Source organism: Siphateles boraxobius, unplaced genomic scaffold, assembly GCF_051911475.1.
Source record: "Siphateles boraxobius isolate OS27281-9 unplaced genomic scaffold, OSU_SipBor_1 29, whole genome shotgun sequence".
Lineage (NCBI taxonomy): Eukaryota > Metazoa > Chordata > Actinopteri > Cypriniformes > Leuciscidae > Siphateles > Siphateles boraxobius.
Window position 1 is genome coordinate 18,824,595 of NW_027508908.1, and position 26,759 is coordinate 18,851,353.

A 26,759-nucleotide genomic window follows, 5' to 3' on the forward strand; every position below is an offset into this window, starting at 1 on the left:
CTAAAGTACCTCTCGCTCAAAACCGTTTTCCTGACAGCTCTGTCGTCAGTCAAACGTGTGGGGGATTCGTTCGTTGAATGAACGAAATGACTCCGAAAAAGATTCGTTCAAAATGAACAAATCTTTTTTCGAGTCATTTCGTTCGTTGAATGAACAAAATGACTCGAAAAAAGATTTGTTCATTTGGATGAACGAGTTCGAACAGGAGGGTCACGAACGACGGTACACGCTCGCACTGTGCAAGAGAGGGGTGATCCTCGCGTACACGAGTGTGATTGACACTGCTAAGAAATTCCTTCTGGCTCTGCTTGGTTGTTTCTGACTGGGAGCGGTGTATTTCTGCAAATGGCAATAGGACCACAGGGAGGAGTCAGAGGAGCTTGATTTTTTCACAGATTATCTGTCTCATATTCTACTGTCAGGACATAATGACAGTTTTAACAAATATTTGTTTACAAAAGTTACCTACTGGAGCTTTAATAGTTCTACCTTCCTGTATTCTCAATTATGTGTTTATCAATAGCTCGTAGATGGATTAGTTTGCCTCTGTGCTCCTGATGTAATTGATTATTTTATCCTGCAAATATGTAAGGCCGCTTGCTGAAAAGCTTCCTTGAGATGACTGTGCTCACAAAAGCAAAGCAATAACTCTCAACAAAACAAGCAAAACAGATGTGGTATCCTTCTTTCTCTCCCCACCTTGTAAATTATTTTGTTGTTTTTTTTTTCTTCCCACTTCTATTTCTTCTCCTTTGTTTATCCACTTATTTTGGGCTGACTGATAAATAACAGTTATTACATGCGTTTTGCAGGTGTAACTGAATGAATAGGACATAAATAGCCAGAAAGAGAAGCATTCCCATTTTCACTAATGTAAATTTCACCTCACTCTTGACAACAAAACCGAATAATACACAACATTATGGCAGTGTCAGGATCACCAGTAACCATGCCTGTTTCCTTTACATACTACATTTCTCAAAACAACATCAATACAAGATAAGGACCAGACTGAAACTGAGGGCTTATATACAAGGCAAACAAAGGAGCAAACAAGATAATTAAAGAGGTGATTGACAAGGCACAGGTGAATGGGATTAATGAATGAAATTCATGGAGAAAACTGGTTCAAAGGAATAACACAGAAGTCAAAAATCCCAAAACACAAAGGAAAAACAAACATAACCCTGACATTACTCCCCCCTCCCCGAAGGCGAGACCCGGCGCCAAATAGTCCAACCAGAGAGGGAATCCTGTAGGTCACAGGCAGGTGAGAAGGGTGTACAGGTACTTTCTGGCCCTTACTGACAGAAAGATCTGAGCACTATGGATTCAGCAAGTACAACGGAGCTACAGAATTTCCTCACGAGCAGTGCTGCACGGATGGATCGTCAAGACGAACAAGTGACGGCGACTGGTCGTGCCATGCAAGCACTGGTAACGCAGGTGTCCGAGCTCACCACTCAAATCCAACAAATGAGAGCGTCTCCTGCGCCACCCCCGCCGACCGTTCCCCAGGACCCTCCGAACTTCCATCTGCACGAGCCACGCATCCCAACCCCTGAGAGATATGCGGGTGAGCCCAATCTGTGTAGAGCATTTTTAACAAAATGTTTTTTCTCTCTTCAGCCTCTTACCTTCGCCACTGAACAATCTAAGGTGGCCTTAGTGATGACACTGTTGTCTGGACGCGCGGCTCAATGCGGAACGGCGGTGTGGGAAAATCAACATCACTGCTGTTCTTCGTTCCAGGCACTCGCGGACGAGATGAGACGAGAGTTTGACCGTGCGATCGTGGGCGGCGAGGCGGCGCGTAGACTCACTGAGCTGCGTCAAAACAACACAACCGTCTCAGACTATTCCATCGAATTCCGCACCCTGGCGGCCGAGTGTCACTGGAACGAAGAGGCGCAGTGGGACATGTTCCTGCATGGGTTGGCTGACCGTGTTCAAAGAGAAATTTACACCCTGGAGGCACCGAGGAGTCTCGATGAACTTATCAGCTTGGCGTTACGCGTGGACGCACGTCTTCAACAAGGAGGGAGTCGTTCACATCGGGGTTTGGTTCCGGAGTTTCATGAATTCGCCAGCGCCAGAGAGGAGAACACGTTCAGTCCCTCATTCGATCAAGAACCCATGCAGGTTGGTCGAGCTCGGCTTTCCCGGGAGGAGAAGGAACGTCGGAGAGCTAGAGGTTTATGTATTTATTGTGGCAAAGCTGGACACTTTCTCGTTAACTGTCAAGTAAAAGACCCAACCCGACAGTAGAATGGAGGTTACTGTCGGGCGGGTTTTCAGGTATTAAATCCTCATCAGCGACTCTCCTCCCGGTAAGACTGCAATGGGCAGACCAGGCCCACACATGCCAGGCCCTAGTGGATTCCGGATTGGAGGGCAATCTGATGGACTATGCTCTGGCTAGATGTCTCCAGATTCCAATCATCACACTCCAGCACCGCATCACCATTAACGCCCTGAACGGACAGATACGTCCAGGGATTACTGAGGAGACTGGTGTCCTTACTCTCATTACCTCTGGTAACCACACCAAAAGAACTTCCTTTTTACTCACTAACTCCCCTTTTGCACCTGTGGTTTTGGGTCATCCGTGGCTAGTACGGCATCAACCAAAGATCGAGTGTGGGGTCAGAAGTCTGTGTCGGCTTGGAGTAATCATTGTTAAGCCTCTTGTCTTGTGTCTGCGTGTCCGTCTGTCTCTGGTTCTATGTTGCAGGAGGAGTCGGTGAATCTGTCTAACGTGCCCCCAGAGTATCTCGACCTGAAGGAAGTGTTCAGTAAGTCTCGGGCTGCTTCTCTTCCTCCACATCGTCCCTATGACTGTGCTATAGATTTAATGCCAGGTACGTCTCCGCCTAAGGGCAATTTATACCCGCTCTCAGTACCTGAGAGGGAGGTCATGGAGAAATATACAGGTCCTTCTAAAAAAATTAGCATATTGTGATAAAGTTCATTATTTTCCATAATGTAATGATAAAAGTTAAACTTTCATATATTTTAGATTCATTGGACACCAACTGAAATATTTCAGGTCTTTTATTGTTTTAATACTGATGATTTTGGCATACAGCTCATGAAAACCCAAAATTCCTATCTCAAAAAATTAGCATATCATAAAAAGGGTCTCTAAACGAGCTATTAACCTAATCACCTGAATCAACTAATTAACTCTAAACACCTGCAAAAGATTCCTGAGGCTTTTCAAAACTCCCAGCCTGTTTCATTACTCAAAACCGCAATCATGGGTAAGACTGCCGACCTGACTGCTGTCCAGAAGGCCATCATTGACACCCTCAAGCAAGAGGGTAAGACACAGAAATAAATTTCTGAACAAATAGGCTATTCCCAGAGTGCTGTATCAAGGCACCTCAGTGGGAAGTCTGTGAGAAGGAAAAAGTGTGGCAAAAAACGCTGTACAACAAGAAGTGGTGACCGGACCCTGAGGAAGATTGTGGAGAAGGACCGATTCCAGTCCTTGGGGGACCTGCGGAAGCAGTGGACTGAATCTGGAGTAGAAACATCCAGAGCCACCGTTCACAGGCGTGTGCAGGAAATGGGCTACAGGTGCCGCATTCCCCAGGTCAAGCCACTTTTGAACCAGAAACAGCGGCAGAAGCGCCTGACCTGGACTGTTGCTCAGTGGTCCAAAGTACTTTTTTCGGATGAAAGCAAATTTTGTATGTCATTCGGAAATCAAGGTGCCAGAGTCTGGAGGAAGACTGGGGAGAAGGAAATGCCAAAATGCCTGAAGTCCAGTGTCAAGTACCCACAGTCAGTGATGGTCTGGGGTGCCATGTCAGCTGCTTGTGTTGGTCCACTGTGTTTTATCAAGGGCAGGGTCAATGCAGCTAGCTATCAGGAGATTTTGGAGCACTTCATGCTAGGGATCCTAACCGATGACCGTTTGACCGATGGTTGACCGTCTTAGCGTTAACCGATCAAAGTTGTCGGTAGTCGGTAAAAAAAAAAGTGATCTCTAAATTAGGCTATTATAGACAGTGGACTAAACGCTACTACAGTTAGCCATCTTAATCGAAGATATTTTTGTGTGAAGTGAACAAATCCCTCACACTCAATTTTTCATAACTCACCTGTTTGTACTTAATAAACCAATAAAAACATTTGGCGCGAGGTCACAGCGTTTGGGTTTGCGCGCTCACAAGGTTTGCGAAAAGTAAAGGCTACAGGCTAAAACGCTGGAGGTTAGAGCAAAGGCAGACGACAGGATGAAGCGTGCAAAGAAACGTAACGTTAGTGTGTGGGACCATTTCACCAAAAAGAATGACACAGTAAGTTGCAACTTGTGTGATACAGTGCTTAAATACAGCAGTAATACTGTAGAAATACATTACATCTACATTTCAGTGGTAACAGATAAGGTGATGATGATCATCATCTTTCTTTATTATTGTTAGCACTAAGGTTACCTCAAACTAAGCGGAGTCTCTTCGGAGCTGTCATTTTCTTAAATGAGACGCTGCAATTTTTCAAATGAGCTTCTAACGCTAGACCAACGCCTTTATTTTCAACGCGATCACCTTGGCTTGTACCCAAACCATTTCGAACCTAAGGAGCCATTTGTCTCCGATTACATACAAGCTCCTCGGCCCCGCGTTTGCGGGACTCATGTTTCGCGCTGTAGGGGATTTTAAAAAAGTGAGTGGAAGCGCGGCGCCGGGGCAGTGTGTGTGTGTGTGAGCGGGAGGCAGAGAGAGATGCAGAGTTGCGAAATTGCAGGCGCGGCTCGAAATGGCTGTTATTTCAAATAGCGTGGCATATTTTTTAAACTAATCGGTTAACCGGTTTCAACCGGCTAATGAGGCTCGGTGGTCGGTCAAGAACATTTTTAGTTTTCGCCATCCCTACTTCATGCTTCCATCTGCTGAAAAGCTTTATGGAGATGAAGATTTCATTTTTCAGCACGACCTGGCACCTGCTCACAGTGCCAAAACCACTCGTAAATGGTTTACTGACCATGGTATTACTGTGCTCAATTGGCCTGCCAACTCTCCTGACCTGAACCTCATAGAGAATCTGTGGGATATTGTGAAGAGAAAGTTGAGAGACGCAAGACCTAACACTCTGGATGAGCTTAAGGCCGCTATCGAAGCATCCTGGGCCTCCATAACACCTCAGCAGTGCCACAGGCTGATTGCCTCCATGCCACGCCGCATTGAAGCAGTCATTTCTGCAAAAGGATTCCCAACCAAGTATTGAGTGCATAACTGAACATAATTATTTGAAGGTTGACTTTTTTTTGTATTAAAAACACTTATTTTATTGGTCGGATGAAATATGCTAATTTTTTGAGATAGGAATTTTGGGTTTTCATGAGCTGTATGCCAAAATCATCAGTATTAAAACAATAAAAGACCTGAAATATTTCAGTTGGTGTGCAATGAATCTAAAATATATGAAAGTTTAATTTTTTATCATTACATTAAAGAAAATAATGAACTTTATCACAATATGCTAATTTTTGAGAAGGACCTGTATTTCTGATTCTCTGACAACCGGGATCATCCGTCCTTCTTCATCTCCCGCGGGCGCAGGTTTTTTTTTCGTGGGTAAGAAGGATGGCTCTCTGCGACCATGTATTGACTATCGGGGGCTGAATAACATCACGGTAAAGAATACTTATCCTTTACCGTTGATGTCTTAAGCTTTCGAGCGGTTGCAGGGAGCGTCTTTTTTCACGAAATTCGATATGCGTATCGCTTACCATTTGGTCCGGATAAGAAGGGGGGATGAGTGGAAGACGGCATTTAATACCCCCAGGGGGCATTTTGAATACTTGGTTATGCCGTTCGGCCTGTCCAACTCCCCCGCCGTCTTCCAAGCACTCGTCAATGACGTGTTGAGAGACATGGTCGATCAGTTCATTTATGTTTACCTGGATGACATATTGATATTTTCTTCGTCTCTCCAGGAACACGTTCAACACGTCAGACGAGTACTCCAGAGGCTGTTAGAGAATGGGCTTTTTGTCAAGGCGGAGAAGTGCGCGTTCCATGCACAGTCGATTCCTTCCTCGGACGACAAGATGCACCCTTGCGCGTTTTTTTCTCATCGCTTATCGACTGCCGACAGTAATTATGATATTGGTAACAGAGAGTTGCTGGTAGTCAAAGTAGCATTGGAAGAGTGGCGCCACTGGTTAAAGGGTGCGGGGGAACCCTTTATCGTTTGGACCGATCACAAGAACCTTAAGTACATCAGATCCGCTAAACGACTGAACTCCAGGCAGGCTCGGTGGGCACTTTTTTTCGGTCGTTTTGATTTTTTACTATCGTACCGTCCGGGTTCTAAGAACATCAAGCCCGATGCGTTGTCTCGTATTTTTGACCAATCCGAACGCCCAGCTACTCCCGAGTGCATTCTTCCTGAGAGACTCGTTGTCTCTACACTCACATGGGAGGTCGAGTCGAGGGTCCGCACGGCCTAAGAAGGGGTAACACCTCCGCCCGAGTGTCCACCGGGTCGGTTATTTGTGCCGGAGGGGGTCCGGTCAGACGTAATACGGTGGGGTCATGGTTCTAATGTGGCTTGTCATCCAGGGGTTAATCGTACCAGTTTTTTGGTTAAGCAACGATTCTGGTGGCCCGTGATGGCTCGCGATATTCGGGAATTTGTTTTGGCTTGCTCGGTTTGTGCTCGTGGCAAGACTTCCAATCGTCCTCCAGATGGGTTGCTCCAACCGCTGCCTGTCCCTTCGAGACCCTGGTCCCACATCGCACTTGATTTTGTTACGGGTCTTCCACCTTCTCAAGGTAATACGGTAATTTTGACGGTAGTGGACCGGTTCTCGAAGGCGGCACATTTAATTCCCTTACCCAAATTACCTTCAGCTAAAGAGACAGCGGTTACTGTGGTTAATCACGTCTTTTGCATTCATGGCCTCCCGATAGACATGGTTTCCGACAGAGGGCCCCAATTTATATCCAAATTTTGGAGAGAGTTTTGTAGATTTGTGGGGGCGAGTGTCAGCTTGTCTTCTGGGTTCCATCCCCAGACTAACGGTCAAGCGGAGCGAGCCAACCAAGATCTTGAAAGGGTATTACGATGTTTGGTGCCCCAGAATCCTTCCTCCTGGAGCCAACAGATCTCTTGGGTTGAGTACGCTCACAACTCGTTACCAGTCTCATCCACGGGTCTCTCTCCATTTCAGTGTAGTATAGGTTACCAGCCACCCATTTTTCCTGGTCTGGAGTCCGAAGTCGCGGTCCCCTCTGCTCACGCCTTCGTCCAAAGGTGCCGCCACACTTGGAGAAGAGCCCGTGAGACTCTCCTCCAACTGGGAGCGTGCACCAAGGCTCAGGCCGATCGCCACCGGCTGAAGCCTCCCGTATACGTCGTTGGTCAAAAAGTGTGGCTTTCTTTTAAGAACATTCCTCTCCGCTCGGTCAATAATAAACTAGCTCCCAAATTTATTGGCCCGTTCTCTGTCACAAAGATTCTTAGCCCTGTGGCAGTCCGCCTCAAACTTCCTCCGGGCGTACAGGAGGGTTCATTCCGTTTTCCATGTGTCCAAATTGAAACCTGTATTTCATTCTCGTATTAATCCGCCTGACCCAGTCAGCCCCATCAGGATCAGCGTCAGCTGTTTCTCATCACGGCACCCTATTTATTGTGTGTGAGTTTGTCCTGTCTTTGTCAGATCGTTGTCGAGGCTCACCTGGATTTACCTGTGTCTCCTATCCAGTTCTCCTGTGTGAACGTTTGCTCGGATCGCTTGTGTTCCTGCCTGGATGCCTGGAGTCTGCCCATCTGCGTCCCTGCGTTGCTAGTGCCCTGCCAGAGACTGAGACTTCCATCTGAACCTACTACTTCTATTCTTTTGTGAATAAACAGTTGTTCATTGCACTTGAATCCTATCGTTCTTTCTGGCGATTACTGACACTCTTTGCATCTCCCAGCTGTGACTTTATATCTTGCAAATGCAACTTTACTACTCACAAAGGGATCAACTATCTCTATAATGTGGATTATATCTCACAATGAGACTTCATGTCTCATACTTGCAAATTTACTGTATATTTCACAGTGTAACAATTTTTAAAAAAAACTATATATCACAGTGATGTCTAATCTGCCTGTAGAAACAGTTTCTAACAGCATCTAATGTATAGGGGTATTGTAGTATACCGGTATAGATGATAATCATATTTTATGTTTTATTTCATGTTAATACTATACATAAGGTAATAATGTAAAATCAAGGTGGTTGACACTCCAACATAGTAGGTGGCAGTATTGCACCTTAATGTTGAGTACCACCCATGATAAAAAAGAAGAGTGAAAGTGCCACAGTGGCTGCATCCGAAATATCCCAATCTCTTGAGTAGGTACTTATTTTGAATAAGTAATTACTTTGTGTCCACTAAAAACGGACGCACTGCATTCGCCACGTTGTGATTATCATGTGACCTACCAGTGTCTGTTGTGTCGCTTCACTTCTATTCCTCTCCCGTGGCCTCATAGCTTTATATTAGGGATGTGATTTCAGATGCAGCCAGTGTGTAGCTACTAGTGCCGCACAAAAATGCGAAAGTGAGATACTCTACCCGCACCTGAAAAAGATGCCAGCAGAAAAGTTAGCTCATCAGTGTGAACGTTTTTTGGATTCTATTAAAAAACATGGAAATCTATAAGTCTACAGGAAATGCTGATTAACAGTAGGTTATGTTTTATGCTTTTGTAGTTATACAAACTATTTCTCCATTTCCTTACAGTCATATGAGTTAAAGACAAATTTGACTGATAGCATTATTTTAATTTATGTATAGATATTACAATAATATCATTATTGATCATTATTTTGGCAATGATGATAATGTAGTGAAAATCTGATATTGTGACAGCCTTAGATACAACAACTGAAACTACACAGACCAAGGCTCCAATGGCCATTTGGTGGAGTATAATGTTCGTTTGATCAACATTTGGACAGAGCCAGAAGACCATCATTCACAATGTGCTGTTTCAGCACCTCGGACAGTGACTCAACTCAATGCGTCCTTTAGACTATCCACCTTTTTCCTGGTTGGCGAATTTACCCATGATTCATAGCGTGTTTTAACCTGAAGCAGATTGTGAAAGATTTGCTGGTAGTCAAATGCTGAAGCAGCTTTATGAAGATTAAGCGCCGCTCGCTCAGAACGCCCTCAGTGATGTGCTGGTTAGAAAATATGTGAAATAAGTAGGGCTGCCCGTGCATGACTGAAGTTGGGTTGGATGTTATACTATATGGGAGAGAATGTTAAACCATAATGAGCGTTGTCGTAATATATTGCCTATTCCGCATCTCAACGCACGCATAAAGCTTGCCACAAAATCCGGCAAAAGTAATGATTATCTATGATTCATGAAATATGAATTGTTTAATAATAAACTAGTGTTTTCTGTCAGTGTCGACTGCAAAGATAAAGTTGATGATGCAGACTCGCCATCTTCGCAGTAGTGAACGCACTTATAGAGAAATGCACACTTCATACGAATTAAGCAGAGAGCAGCCCATTTCTGTTCGTTTTTAATTATTTTGTTTAAAAGTAGACATTTTAAGCTTTCTATAGGCCTATATATACTTCTCAGGTCTTTGATGCAAATCTTATATGCTGAGTTTCGGTTGATTAATGAGACGCGGTCCAGTTCACGCGCCCGCGCCTCCGTGTCCTGATTATATTGTCTACTATATTTGCTTCTTATTTATTATTCCAGGCAAATTGTTGATGAACCATTGATTAAAATGAAGATACAATTTATACTAAACGAAATTCACTTTAAAGAAAGGCTTTCTACAAAACAAAACTTAATAAGTGGTCAAAATCATGTCTGACCCTTTCCAAATGTTTTCTGATGTATTGGGCATCTTGATCCTATCTGACTCATATCATGCGGTTCCCTTTTCCTATAATCAACATAGATGAAATAAAAAAAAAAAAAACATTATATTGTGAAACATAAATATAAAACGTATGTTTTAGTTTTTTTTAAAAAACTTATATTTAAGCGTCACACCGCTCCGCTTTGCTCACATGCTCTGGTGTGTAGCCTATACATGCATGTCTGCCTGCATATGGTGGAGGGGTGCAATTTTCGAATAATAATTGAATAATACCCAGGGATCTTCAAATATTATTTTTGCTTGAAATGCCCATCCCTACTGGTAACGTATTAGGCGTTTGTCAACAAAATGGTGTGAACAGACATACACATTTTTCGGTTGGATGCTTCAGTTTTAGCGCAGCTAACCAAAAACGTCTAAGTTACTCTCTGGCATTTGAATATTAGCTGATACGGAACCAGACATGGGCATTCTCTCCTTTTTATCTTATGCTCAAAGCCCTCAGTTTCTAAAAAGTTTTTTATCTTCTTTGAATTGTTAAAACAACCAACAACAGCACATGTAGAGCCCAAACTCATTCTCTCACTGCTAATACAGTACAAACCGGAACTAGGCAACCGGAGTTGTCGTCATGGCGGGGCACATTGTTTAGAGCAGAATAAGGTGGATAGATTTCTCTCTATAACCTGTAGTATTTTTTTTTTTATATAAAGATTTATAACAATAAATTGGTTACATCCTCCCTTAGGGAGTGAAAATGGTCCATTTTAACCTTTTACTCATTTATTCCAGTCGATTCGAAGCATTCACATGTGTAATACCACTGCTGAATCAGATCAAATGCATTTAATATTATAAAACTTGAAGAGTCTGTAGGTTATTTGTATAAGTTGCATAGTATTTACAGTCATTACGTTCCTGTGTATATTGCGTGAATGACGGGTGGTTGGGTAGATATTGTGTTTTGCGGTAGTTGGTATGCCATACAGAACCGTTGCCACTGAACCTGCATTAACGACGACAGTGGGGCTCGACAGCCTTAGTCAAACGGGTCGGCGCGTATGGTTGGGTTGCGGAGAGATTGTGAGATTGTGGTTGGGTCTCAGCAGCAGGAGGGATGTAGAGGTCAGTAAGCAGGGCTGAGTTGAGTGGGGGACGGAGGGGGGTGACTCTGGGACGCAAGAATCACTGTCTTCATGTTTTTTATCATTTACGCCCGTGTTATGGAAATCATTATGAACAGCAGCTACGCTAATTATTTTCCCTTTTTGCTTTTCTGCTGTTATCTCGGGACGCGAGTCACGAGAAAAACGGCGTTCGTCAGCTCCAGCTTGTATCCAGCCTTTCACAGAGACTTCAGATACGCCAATCACAAAGCCTGTGAAGAGACGACTCAACACCAGCGATATGGACCCTCTATGGTGGACGGCACTGATCCTCAACAACTCGTCTCAACACCGGCGTGATTACTTGGACTTCCAAAAGATGGAAATGGATAAATATTCTAAATGTTCCGATCCAATCTGACTTGTAATGCTGCCCGAATCATAAATCATGCACTGTTCCTTCGTTGGCCAGAGGAGAACTGGCCCTCCGACTGAGTCTGGTTTCTCCCAAGGTTTTTTTCTCCATTCTGTCACCTGATGGAGTTTTGGTTCCTTGCCACTGTTGCCTTGGCTTTTGGCTTGCTTAGTTGGGGACATTTAATATTCAATAATATTATTGATCTGCCTTACTTAAGGTGGACGTTGACTCAATTTTCTTTTAGAAACAAACTCTGTTATATTATTTTCATGTTATCACTGTGAAGCTGCTTTGATACAATCTGTATTGTAAAAAGCGCTATATAAATAAAGGTGACTTGACTTGACTTGACTTGATATAGTTGTAAACAGAGATGAAAAATTTTCCAGAAATTCTGATTAATTTTAGCATTCTGCATTGTTGATGTCTGTGTGCATATGTGATTGACAGAAAAGCTCTCTAAAACAAATTCTCCCTTAAATTGTTGTGTCTGAAATAAACTTTAATTATACGTAATGTTTGCTGGAACACTATCTTCCAATAACTGTGCAAACTAAAAACTGTATGTTTTTGAACCCTGAATGGCATCAATTAATTATTTGACTGTGTGCAGGTGTGCGTGTCTGTGTGTTCGTCCATCATCGGTTCCACCACATCCGTTTCCTGCTCTCTTTTTCATGACATTGATTAACAGGCTAGTTTAAATTCATTTCTCAAGCATGAGTGCTGATATTCATTCGTAACACACCCTGTTGTAAACACCCCCACTGATTAGCCTTGCCATCACCCTTCCTCACATACACACAATCATAAGGCAAACTCAATAAAGCCTGGCATTTTTAGGACAAGGATTTCCAAATAAAATATTCGGCATGAAAATCAAATCCCCTTCATCAAGATATTCCCTTTGAGAAACATAATGTGTATTTGATGACAGCAAAAAAAAAAATGATTCCAATCCAAGATACTAATGTGCTTTATCAGAGCTATTAGCTGAAAAGTATAAATAAAAGTATCGCATGAATAGGCTCAGCTCAATATCCGTTTGATAGCAGCACACACACACACACACACACACACACACACACACACACACACACACACACACACACACACACACACACACACACACACACACACACACACACACAGATAGGGATAGAAAAACATACACACACAAACTTGTAAAATGGCTGTCAGCAAGGAGGACCATTGTTTTAAAAGCCTAGACAGTTTGCCAACCCTGTTCAACAACACTCTCCCATGGTCGACAATCTATTGATATCTCAGCAGGCAACAAGACCCAACAGCAACAAAATCATCGACCCGCCCCTACCCCCAGGAGGCAGCAGCACGAGGAGAACAAACATGGATAGAGAGGAAGAGATACTTTTTGAATAGTCACAAGGGAAAAAAATGAACCAATTGGGCATAATTTTACTGGAGAATGAGTATTGCTGGGAAGAGAGTAAATACATTTAAAGGATGGAGGAGTGGACATGGAGGAATGGGCAAACATTTCTCTTACTGAGACTGTGACAATTATAAGAAATGCCTACAAGAAGTTATTTCTGTCAAAGGGTCAATAGCAGTTAAGTCTAAGGTTGTACTTATTATTACATGCTTTTTTTTCAGAGATTATTCAATTCCTTCAATTCCATATTTTCTAAGTCAAATTTAATATAAATAAAAAGTCAAACCTTCATTAATACATATTGTCCAAATAAATTTCCAGTATTTATATGCAAATGTATTGAGAAAGGACAAATTAATGGGACATACTGTTCAAAAGTTTGGTGTTAGTAGATTTAAAAAAAGAAAAGAAGAATTTTGTTCAGCAAGGGTGCATTACATTTATTAAAAAGTAGAGTAAAGGCTTTCATAATGTTTTCTGTTTCAAATAAATGCTGTTCTTTCTAACTTTCTATTAATCAAAGAATCCTGAAAAAAGTAAAAATGTCTCACCGTTTAATTATATAATTATATATATATATATATATATATATATATATATATATATATATATATATATATATATATATATATATATATATATATATATATATATCCACTGAGGAAATAAAGACATGTATACATTTGATGGCATTGGGGTGAGTAAATTATTAGGAAATTTTCATTTTGAGCTGAACTAATCCTTTAAGACAGTAATGATACTGAAATTTTCAGCTTTGTGTCACAGGAATAAAATTTAAAAAATACTAAAACGGAAAACAGTCTGTTTGAAATGTGTAATAATATTTCACAATACTACTCTTTTTATTATATTTTTTAAAAAAAATACATGCAGCCTTGGTAAGCATAAGAGTTTGTTCAAAAATATAAACAATCCTATTGATCATATATATTTATACATTCAAATTAATAGAATAAGCATATGTTCTAGAGGAATAGTGTAGTTGATTGGTTAATTTAAACATAAGTATTGATAAAATGAATAAATTAAAATTAAATTCATTAAATAATGCATCATTTGAACTATGTGAATTTGTCATATAAATTGTCATTATTTTATATACATTTTGTCATATTAAAAAAAGTTTTTCTTTATACTATTAAAGCCCCTTGCATAGTGATATATTTAAAAGTTTAAATACTTAAATGTTTTTTTTCTTTCCTGTGAATAACTTGTTCATGCCTTAAAATAGCTTAAATGTAACTACAGCCTTGCTTCATTTAATACATGGACCCATGAATATGCAAATTAGACTCGCCTTCACTCAAACACACCAGCCCGGGACTATCTGATCCACTTAGTCAACTGTAGTAAACGCTACACTAGGCCTGTCACGATGTTAGATTTTTCACACCACGGTTATTGTGGCATAAGTAATTCACAATATCGATATATCGCGATATCTATAGAAACCATGGGGGAAAAAAATTCAAATCAATCAAATTAATTTTTACTTTGTTTATTTAATTTTTCTTTTTTTCTGGTTTCAAACTGGAACGAAACACTGTATGAATGTTTCCTGAATAACTGAAAAGCTCTTAAACCTATTGTTGCGCCGGTGCAAGTCATGCAGATTTGAACAAAACAAAACAAGTGCAAATACAAAAATAAGACGAGCAAAGAAAACAGAGTATTTAATATTCACCCTTTATTTAAACATATGAAAACAGAAACCGGACGGGAAGCGTAGCTCTGCGCCGCGTGAAGCACACCGGACGTGCACTTTCTCAGTTCATGGCCAGCAATATTGTTCTGCTTAAGGACATTATGAAATGAAGATAATGTCTGTAGGCTACTATGATATGATTGTGCTGTACAATTAAATACAATAATTGCTAAGTCTGCAGTCTGAACACATTACCTCAGTCAGAGCGCATCCGTTAACTGAATGAATTGAGAATCTCACCTGAAAATCCGAGCCATTGCTGGGCGCCGCGGACAGACGCTGAATGGTGCCGTCGGTGTGTGTGTGTGTCTTTCTTTTACTGTCTATGGTGTGTGTAAACTCCTAGGAAATAATGTGTTCGAATTTTAAAGAATTCTCTGCGCTTCTCGTCTGGTGTGTGACCCCCTTTAATGTGCTGTTTTCTTTGAAGTCGAAGAACTCCCATACTGGCGAACTTTCTCTCGCTCAGACAACATACTTCTCAGAGTGGCTGCGCGGGCGCGCACTGCTTCTTCTTCTTCTTTGATAGATGCGAGTGCAATACTGCCACCTCAACTGGCGCTGGAGTATACATGTCATGTTATCATAAAAGTCCTTTTCATTTTAAACATTGCGGTTATCGCCAATACCGGTACATTGTCAGACCCTAAATTAACACGATGTCGATATTTCAAGCTTTGAATATCACGATTATCGTTAATACAAGTATATTGCGACACCCCTACGCTACATGATGGCAAATATAAATATTTGTTTAATTCAGCCACACATGTACATGTTTGAACCAGGAACTGATTCAGAAGAAAAGGAAGATCGATTTATACAGGGCGGTCGTCAAGTCAATGTATCCGAATGGTAAATGTGTTTTATCGCTCTACAATGTCGGACACATAATGGTAATTTATATGATTAGCCATTGGCTTGACAACGTTATCGAAACAGCTATCAACAAGAAGTGATAAATATGAAGCACAAACCAGTACTCACATGTACAGTAAGAAAAAGAAGGCAGGCTTGCAGACCCAAATGTACATCTGTATTTTTAAGAGCACCACCAGCTCTTTTGCTGGCTGAGCAAGAAAAAGTGTCCTCTCTTAGACAGACTTTCTGGTGATGGAGAGACAGTTATTTAGGTTATTCAGCAACACCTCTAAATTTCAAATAACAGTGATCACCCTTTTTTACCTTAAGATTTTGTGATCCATCTCTCAATATGCACAAAATAACTTAATAAAATACTGATTTTAACCATTATAGAGATTCTGCTTTCTCCTAGTAGGAGAAATAACTAATTTGCTAGAAACAATAGTTCAATCTTAGGCAGCAGGATTGTTGCTGAAATCTTCCTGCATATCTAAATGCATTTTTTTTGTCTCTTCCCTATCATTTCTGCTTCACCACCTGCAGTTGTAATAGAATTTATAATATAAGTCATTCTCTCATCAAGCCTGTATGAATAAAGGATGCTGCAACCTCATGTCTGATTTCTCTGGCTGCTTTTCACTTCCAGCAAAATAGCAAAGCAATATATATTTTTTCATACGTAAAGGCAGATCATCCAAAGCCTGTGAGCATTTTCTTTCCTTCCATATTGCATGATGCTTTGCTTTGCACTTGTGACACAATGTTGTGGGACAAAATATCTGATCAGTTGAGAATTGTTGCAATCTGATCTTGGTGATCTCAAGTTTTTGCTTACAATCTTTCATTTACAAGTCTGTTTATGAGAGATAGGAGGCTTGTATAAGTATATGTCATCGTTCCTTCTGGATGATTATTCAAAGTGGGTTGGAGACCACATTGAAAATCTTAGATTCGAAGTGTAATTTAAACCTGGAAACAAATATTCAAACATGTTCTCTGTTTCAAAACAAAACAAAACAAAATGTAATTATTATTATAATATATTAAAATTAGATAAATATTGTGTTATACTATTCATATTTATCATACACTATTTTTGTTGATAAAATTTGATCATTTTAAATTCAATTTGCTTATATTTATAATTTTCTAAAACGGAATATTTTCTTCAAGTCATATACTGGCATAATATTTTTGGATAAATAGCATGGAGTTCATTTAACTATAATTAACCCTCATGCTAAATGAGAAACATCACATGTGGTATGAGCTCACATTAATGTGTCACACTGAGAGGCCTTTAAATCTCAAGAGCCCCTATAGTTTTATTTCGTAGTAGAACCTATACCCTTGGTTTCACAGACAAGGCTTAAAGGATTAGTTCACCTCAAAATGAAAATTTCCTAATAATTGTCTCACCCCAATGTCATCCATGATATCCATGTCTTTCTTTCCTCAGTGGAAGAGAAATACATTTTTTTGAGGAAAACATTTCTGGATTTTTCTTCGAATAATGGACTTCAATGGCAACCACTGTTGTGAAGTCCAAATCAATGCAGTTTTAAAGGTATTTTAAGTGCTTGAAAATGCTGTGCACGATCGCAGCTGAGGAAGAGGGTCTTATCTAGCGAAACGATAGGTCATTTAAAAAAAAATAATATATATATATATATATATATATATACTTTTTAACTACAATTGTTCGAATTGATCTGATCGCCAACGCTCCTGTTTACAAAGCAACCGTGCGAAGGAGGATAGTTCAAATTGTATTGGTCGCTTTGTAAACAGTAGGGCAGTACCACCGCCGGTGCCATCGACAGTGACCTTTCAACGTGATGACATAGTTCCCGGCGCGTTGCAGATCAGATCAATCCGAGCACAGCCTGTTGAAGCACCTCAAAGACCTTTGAAACTGCATTGATTTGGACTTCTAAACGTTGGTTGCCATTGAAGTCCATTATTCGAAGAAAAATCCAGAAACGTTTTCCTCAAAAAACTTAATTTCTCTTCCACTGAGGAAAGAAAGACATGGATATCTCGGATGGCATTGGGGTGAGTAAATTATTAGGACATTTTCATTTTGAGGTGAACTAATCCTTTAAGGCTAGTCCCAGACTAAAATGCATGTTTGAGCTGTTTTAACTGAAAGCAACTTGCACTGACATGCCTTAAAATATGTCAGTGCCATTGTGTTCTCTGAAGATTTTTTTGTTTGTTTGTTTTTTCTAAGGCACGTTTATAAAAGCTACTTAAATGCCCTAATTGAGCTAATCCCTAATCCTGGCTTAATATAAGCCCTGCCTGTGAAACTGGGCGTTAGAGTCATTTCTGAATGGCAGTATTAGATCATCAAGGAATGTCAGTCTTATGTCTTTTTTTTCTTTGTAGAATTTATTGTCCAATAGGGCTTGACAGTCTCTAAGAGGATAAAAAAAGGCTTTTATGTTTGCAATGAGGTCATCTATACCAAGAATCTCTTCGAAGAGCATGTTCTGCTGGTCTACGTAAGAGCCGGTTCCCTGAGTGTTGATAAAATCCTGACAAAGACTGACATTAAGGATGAATGTAGTCCACGCACTCTGCCCCTCTGGCATTGCAGAGAATAGATGAAGAGAATGTGTGAAAAGAGCCATCTCTCCTGGTTTCTGCTCCCTGCTCTTTTTCCTATATATCACTGTCACCTCTCCTGCATTCTTTCCAGCTCCATTCCCTCTTTCCTTTCCTTATCACTCTGCTTTTGCTATCTTCTCTTTCAGCTTTCCCTTTCCATACCTTTACCAACCATGTATTTTCCGACTCTCTCTCTCCAACTCTATCTGTCATGTTGCTTTGACCCCTTGTTTCACTGGCCATTTAAACCAGCCTCAAATAATCCAGACTGACCTCCCTACAGACCTGAATATTATACTCTGCCTACAGGCGGTCAGGTGACAGCCACATTCCTGACCAATCAAAGTAATCCCAGGATGGATTTTCCAGTGCTCCAGTCAGGCAGAGGTGGCTCCTTTTTACATAAACTGAGGATATGGCCAGTGGCCAGCTTAAGGCATCTCCCCCTCTCCGTCTGGTATGCTGTGCACAGACAAATGCAACAGCTTCTACACCAGTGCACAGTGGCACTATGGATTTATGTTATTACGTAATGTGAATATTTTGATTTTTTTTTTCATTTCAAGTTCCAGTCAGACATAAATGAACTCCTCGAATCACTGACTTTGTGTAGGCCAATTAAATTATGTAGTGTTGTGAGGAGTGTGAGGGGCCTGTTAATAAAAATAAAAATACAAACCGTTTGTCCATAGCAAAAACACTAGCCTATAATTTAAAGTATGTTCTTATATTATGCAAAATGACATGGGAATCAGTCCAAACAAGGCCTATGCATTGGGGAGGTCACTCACGAGTGCTCTTTCAGTCCCAGGTGCTTCCGTCCTGGTTTGGATTGGCTCAGCACTGCCATCATAGAGTCATGTGGTATTCATACAATAAACAAATATATAAACAATTCAATATGAGATACAAAAAGAAAAGAGCAAGACACTTGCAGAAATGTATGATGTTTGTAATGCTTGCGATGTTTCTCATGATGTCTTTTCAAATAAAAACGTCTGCTAAATGAATTAATGTAGATGTAAATGTAAGTATTCCCAATGTTGGACAGTTTCTACGCAACATTTTATAAATGAGGCCGGCATTTTAAAGCCTGCAAGGTCAAGTCTGCACATGAATAAACACTGCATGCAGGTTGTTTTGATTTGGTTTAGTAGGCTTTTGATTTGGTTGATCTTCTATCTTCTTCTTGATAAGCTGTATTCCATTGGTTTGAATCAAAATGCTCTTCTTTGGTTTAACTCCTATCTTCATAGCAGACGCCAGTGTGTCGATTTTCAGGGCTGCCAGTCTGACTATCTACTTGTAGATAAGGGTGTTCCACAAGGCTCCACCTTAGGACCACTTCTTTTTAGTATTTTTATTAATGACTTACCTCAAATGTGCTCTAATTCTTTTGTTCATCTGTATGCTGATGACACTGTTATTTACACCTCCAACTCATATATATTACACATTCAGAATTCCTTACAATCTGACTTCAACCTAGCACAAAAATGGCTTAATAGTAATAAACTTATACTGAATAGGAAGAAGTCATGTTGCATGTTGTTTGGAACTAGACACAGTCATGTTTACTCCTCTGAGTTACAAATTAATTTTGATAACGGGGCCCTACTTGAGAAGGTTGACTCATTCAAATATCTTGGACTCTGGATTGACCCTGAACTTTCATATAAACCACATATTGACGTCATTATTAAAATATCTTATGGCTGTCTAAACTCACTGTACCGGTCCATTAATTGTTTCACCCTTCCTGTCAGAAAAAGTATAATTTCTCAGATGATACTGCCTATTATTGATTATGCCGACATTGTTTACCAGAATACTATCGACACTTATTTAATGCCCCCTTAATGTTGTAGTCAACTCACTTTGTAGATTTGTTTTGAGGTGTCCTTACAGAACTCATTACTGTTTCATGTATGAATCACTAAACTGGTTGCAACCTAAATCAAGAAGGCAATTCCATTGGGTTCAGTTTATCTTCAAATGTGTTTATTTTAACTGTCCCTCTTATTTAAAACAGCATCTAATTCCAAGCAGATCTCAATATCCACTTAGACACATGCAATACCCCTTTTTCTTTGTACCCAGAATTTATAAGGAAGTTGAACGTAGATCATTTCAATATAAAGCGCCATGGGACTGGAATAATCTTCCTCTTTCCTTGAGATCTATAACTTCTTTTCGCTTTTTCAGATCATCCCTATTTCTATACCTTAAAACAATTTATGTATGCTTTTAACTTTTAAGTTAACTTCAATCGTTTGTTCATTTGTTAAAGTGTTATATTATTTATTTATTTATTATTATTTTCTCTGTAATCTATTTAATTTCATTTAAATGTATACATTTACTGGTGATATTATTATTATTATTACAACTAGTATTATTTAACTTAGGTTAGTGTGAGGGGTCGGTGTGAGTTGGTGAGAGAGTTTGCGTATGAATGAGTTGTGTATAAATGTGCTTTGTATGTGTATCTGTAATATATGCTATGTAATGTTTTTTTTTGCTCATGATATGTCTTTTGTATTCTGTATTTATGTTTATTGGACCCTCTTGAAAATGAGATGATGCATCTCAAGAGGCTATCCTTTAATAATAAATTCAATAAATATTTACAAAAAACAGTGGAAAAGTGATTATCGCCATGTCAGGGTCTAAGCAGACTTATGGACTTTTCCTTGTGGCAGAGATGAAGTACTGCAGGATTTTGGAAATCTAAGCAATTCTTGCCGCTCGCCATTATCAAGTAAATGATTTGTAAGTTGACTGGCACTCTTTATATATGTTAATTATATTAATTAGGCGCCATTTACAAGGCGGAGATCTGAGACCATTTAGATGCATACAATTTCAAAATCATTAGCGATTTATAAATTTCCCATCTGGAAGAGAGGCAAGTTTTTTGACCACACATTCATTGAATCACATGTACGCACATTTGAGAAATGTAGGACGTAAACCTTCCTACATCTCTCACATTTGAGACATGTAAGATGATTTCTATGCAACATTTTATAAATGAAGCCGGTGATCAACTGAACTGTACGAATAATAAAGGGCTGGAACATAAATGGACAATGGTAAATAAAATACTGATTTGTCTTCTGAAGATAACTTGCTTTTGCCCAAATGAATTGTATCCATAATTTGGATCAATCCAAGAATAGAGTAAAAATCGAGTTAAAAAAATCAATGGTTTATTTTTTAATAAATTATTTATTTAAGAATAGCATTTTTGATATGTCTACAAATATATCAATACAGTCATATTTACCAACATAAAATTACATTTGTGCACACTTACCAACAAAGTGATTTTGAAACAATTGGTCAAATGGAATGTGCTGTAATATTTAATCAAAAGTGATAATTTATAGCCTTAAATTTAGAAAAGCAAATAATTTTGAAATTAAAAAAAAATTGTTTTTAAGATGGTCTCATTAAAATAATAAATGCAATAACTGAGAAAGAAAATGCTACAGTATGTTTATTTCTTCGTTTAGCTTAGACTTATTAGTTGCATGTCATACTCCAACGTGCATGAGTCATATGCTTTAAAAATCTCAAGAGATCAATTTGTTTAATTTGATCAGCTAGACATTTACAAAAGATAGAGAAAAAAAATGCACAAAGTGTGCTTCATTCAAGTACTGTATGCTTCATTACAATGGAGGTACACAGTCTGTATTAGACAGACATATGTATCCACACAGTGTGCTCACAATTGGCACTACAAGGCCTGCTTCAAATCTCACCCAATCAATCAAACAATCACCAACATAATGGACTTATTGAAACACCATACAAATATTCTCCATGGCAACGCATTTAAATGAATGCACTGCACACAAAAGTGCTTCCAATACACACAGAAATGTGTGTGTACCAGAGTCAGAAATTAGGAGGCAAAAGTGCCCCATATAACACAGTGACTTTTTACCTGCCTTTAAACATGGTAGATTTTGTGTTATTTGGTTTTAGGGCTTTTTAATGATCTGTTTGAACAGTAGAGAGCTGTATAATCTCACACAGGTAAAGGGACATTATTTAAAATGCATTCTGATAGTGTTTATTGTTTTGATTGATAATTTATTTACATTTCAGTTGAGCTATTTAACACATGAATGACAGGTTTTATTGTTGTATTCAGCTGAAGAATTTGACAAATGGGAAATACTTTTATTTGTAGTATATGTAATGTTTTATGTTTTATATATTTAAAAAAGAAAAGAAAAAAAACTTTATAGCCTTTACTTTTATAGAGGTAAAAATGGCCATGAAAATCAATTTCACCTGAGGAAATATTGCTATTTAACAAAAAAAAAAAAGAAAGTAAATTTTTAACACTGGTGCAGTAGTACCCACACAAACACATGCCCCAGACGCTCACACCCTGAGCCTTAGATCCTTCAGGTGTGAAATGACATGTAAAAGACCTTCATGGAGTGAAAAGTCCTAGAAGGAAAAGCTTTCCAGATTACCCCATCTTTATGGATGAAAGTACATGGCATATGCGGATGCTGGCAAAAATCCTTTTCTTCTTACCAGAGGGGAAGGCAGAAAGAAGACAGGCTTGAACTCTCTGAGATGTTGGACAGCGCTGAAGTAAGTGAAAATGCTAACTCCAGCTCTGTGAGGGTGGACATTGGAAGAAGATGAAAGACGACTGCGGTCTTGCATCCCCTTTATAGGATTACGCCACATGGTTCAAATTCAAAAAATCTCTTTGGTATTTTAATAGACCTTTGCAAGGAAGAAAGGTAACGCTAATAGAAAACACGACTGGTCGAGCGGGATTGTTAAACCGTCACTTACAGTAAATTTAAACCATGACAGGAAAGTTGTGAGCTTGCATCAAATTTGAGATTTATACACAGAGACACTCAAAAAGGTACCAACTGCATTTGAATTAAGAAAGAAAGAAAGAAAGAAAGAAAGAAAGAAAGAATGAAAGAAAGAAAGAAAGATGACACCCTGTAATTGGTTTAAATGGAAAATGTCAATATGGCCTAAAGATTCAACAGAGGCTAATTGAGCAGCATAATCAAAATTTGTCTCTGTCATTCAAGTGATCAAGGGAATAAGATTGTTAAAAAAAATTTTTTTAAAAAAAATAACTAGACAATCAGCATTCTGTTTTGTTTCTGAACAGCAAATACATGGCTGACAGAAATAATAGTAGGGATTAGTTTCTCCTGTTTTTGATTACAGAAGCTACACTGCAGCCTGATTCCATTTTTTTTTTTTTAATTGACAGGATATAGAGGAATTTAAATCACTGCTGTGATTACTGTCCTTATAGGTAGGCTGGAAGACCGAAGAGTTCTGGTCTGAACTCTTCCATGCTTCTGAGCTGCAAGGTGGCCTCCTGGGTGAGGCTGCGGTCCAGGTTATCATCTGGGATCATCACCACCTGCATTCCAGCTGCCAGACCCGCCTTTACTCCATTTGGAGCGTCTTCAAAAACCAGACACTGTGAAGGCAGAACCAGAACAGACTAATCAATTAAAACACACAAATGTTCAGAGAGATTTGAACCCAGAATACTGAATTAACTGTGTAGAGAGAAGATCTAAAAGCAGAAGATGGAAAAATCCAATACTAGAAATGCAATATTAAACTACGGATAGGGTAGGGTAAGATGCCCCTCGGGCCAAGATTTCCCTTTATAATACACTGGTAAATGCATCATCATCCTAAACTTATTCTACACTTATATCTAAATATGTTACAATTTAAAAGTAAGTTAACATTGACATGTTCCCTCATCTTCTCATACTACTTAGTAGGATATTACGGAGCCATATTTTCACGAGCCTATCATCGGTTTAAAATGATTTTCTTATTCGTATACAGACAACTTTATACAGGGAAAAGGTATCAGGGTTAAGGTTTGAATAAAAGCTTCAGTGATTTGTTAAAGAGTTTGACAGCTGCTGTCAAGTGCATTTCAGAAGTTTAAATGTCAGGCAATCTGTCTCTTGATCTAGATCTCTCCCTTACTGAAACCACAACAAAATCAAGTTCAATGAACCACATCGAGGGCAGGAAGTAGCCAAATATCAGCCCACAATGTCAGACAAACCATCATCCTTCCACTCTGTCATAGGGACCATTTACCACTGACAATTTGTAAACACCACCATCTGACACAGCTTAAAACAGTTATGTCTCAAGTATACTTGAGCAGGAGTTTTCGTGTTGGTAGTGAATATTCTAATGATGCTGGAATTTGCTATAGTTTTGTTGAGCAGTCCTTATGGTTGTTATCAGTTGTAAGGACTGGGCTAAGTGGGTGAATCTGAATAACTAAATACATCCTGCTAAAGACCAAAAATCTCTGAATGTAAATTAACCCAAACACACACACACACACACACACACACACACAGACACATTCCCCCACCAGTGAAGACCACACTCAGGACAGAGCGTGGTGTCCGATTACAAGACATTTTATGACTGATCGGAATGTCCCAAAGGAAGTAGAGTCCAAAGCGAAAAGAAACTTCTTTTCTTTAAAAGACATTTAACCAGATATATTCAATGTGTTTTTATGTGTGTCCATTTGCCCATGTCACATTGGAATGACTATGATTTTATCGTAGCTTAAAGTGAATTATAAATACCTTCATTATGCATTTTAAATATAACTGTCTATTCCCATAACTTGTACACATAGTTCTGGACACCTCCAGAATGGTTTCGGTGTGATCAATCAGAATATGTACAGTAATATCCAGTAAAATATAGTTTACTATGTTTTCCATCTTTGGAGTGAAAAGAGACCAAAACTAACATCACTGGTGTTCTTAGATAACAGTGTTTACGACCCAAAGGAATGTTCACAGAACTGTGGCTCTCTCTGAATTCTAAACAAGGAGGAGAAATGAATCCTGTATTCATATATATATATATATATATATGCTATTATATATCCACTTGAGAATTGTATGAACAATGTATCTAAGTTCCCTATTTCATGAGTTGCCTTTTTGTGGTTTGGTCTATGTTTCTCGACAACTCTAATGCGATAATGTTTTAAACTTTGCCAACTAATGTTTAACCAAATCCATTTGTGGCAAGTTTGGTCTCGATAAACTCCAATCTTCATTCCCCATTTGTTAATTGACATTACATTTTGCTAAACTTTGTGACACATTAGTATTATAAGAATTGTGAAGATTCTTCTCTTAAACACCCAATGAAACTAGAGATTTAAATGCCTGGTTATAACACAAAGGGTCATAAAATCTCCCTCCAAAGGGACAGCTCCTGATTGGACCCTCTTCCAAAGAAGGCGGAAACGTCAGGTCTTCAAAAGGACTGAATACCAGTTTATCGCGCTCTTACTTCTCTTGTCCTCGTGTTATAATGTAACGTCTCGCCTCCGGGCGAGCTCTTCGCCTTCTTTTATTTGTTTCTAGTTTAGTTTGTGTTTTTCAGTCTTAGATAAGTCTCCGTGTTTAATTCCAATCGACGAGTGAAAAGAACACCGCGTGACATATCTCTTCAGCAAATCCAACTACAAGGGACCTTTAAACGAGCGCGCGCTCGTTTTGAAGGAGAAACACGCACACGTGACCACGCGACGCGCCGGACCGAGAGACGCACAAGCGTTTCTTCACCAGCCATGCAAAGATGTAACGTTAACTCCGCGGGATTTCCCCGTAGAGATCTTTATTTCTTTTCTTTGTTAGTCAAAGTTTTGTTTTCCGTAGTCGACTCTGTTCACTTCCACGAAGTGAAACGAACTTAGCCGAACTATTTTCCTTTGGTAATGTTACCCCAAAGACTTTGAACCTCCGTTCAACACGCGCCCCAAGCAACACCACGTGACGCTTCCTAAAGGACTCCGCTCACGCACTGCGGCCGCGCAGGAATGCCGCGACACAGAGAGACTCAGAAACCTGCAAGTATATCTCTTTATAGAGCTTCTAAGAAGCATTAAGATGATGTTTTCGTGTTGTTACAGACAGGTGACTATCAGGGTGAATGTTGCCAATGCTCTCTCTCTCTCTCTCCCTCTCCCCCTCTCTCTCTCTCACACGTGTTTCCATTGTCCACACTCTATGCATTTCTCGTTCATCGATGCCTTATCGTGTTTTGTTGTTTATTATGTTTGTAAATACATATATCCCATGTAACCGTAGTAAATACATAAGTAGTTCTGCCTTATTGAATTCATTATATTCATTTGATTGATGTACTGCCTTTTTGCTCATTTTCAAGTCCCTTAAGTGTCAAAAGATCTTATAGCAACAAGCTTACAAATTAAAGATACTTTAAAGAGTATGTGTTTATAGGGCAGGAAACCCAATTCTTGTGGCCACAGAATTGCTTTTCCTGAAATCCTATAAAGTAAGATGATATTGTGGATTCCCACAAATATTAGTCTGACAATTGAGCTAATTAATTTAGCCTGTTTTGTAAGACGTGGTCCGTGTAGTTAATTGCAATCAACTTGTGGTTAAGTGCAAGGATACACAGACATGCATGCAGGTAAAATGACATATCATCCCTTATCGGGAGTTTTATTAACATGTAAGACTGATCTAATCCAAACGTATGAATAATTATTAATTACCAATTATTAATTATGATATGCAAATTCCCCACGGATTAGATCCGCCCCAGAGTCTTTAAACAGTCATGGATCACGCAGACGGCTCTGTCAGATGGACACTACAATTCTATATTGCTTTTGCTGGCTTGCTATCAGTTTTCATGAAATCATTAAA

The 26,759-nt window shown here is 39.4% G+C and overlaps 1 protein-coding gene across 1 annotated transcript in view; it reads right to left on the reverse strand.

Annotated features, from left to right (window-relative positions):
* Nucleotides 1-21,214: 21,214 nt before the first annotated feature.
* Nucleotides 21,215-26,759, reverse strand: part of pudp (pseudouridine 5'-phosphatase) — a 68,127-nt gene continuing 62,582 nt past the window's right edge. Inside the window, exon 4 of the mRNA XM_077246843.1 lies at nt 21,215-23,491. Within this exon, the coding sequence (XP_077102958.1) occupies nt 23,315-23,491 (177 nt within the window). The 3' untranslated portion in view covers nt 21,215-23,314. The remainder of the gene's footprint in view (nt 23,492-26,759) is intronic.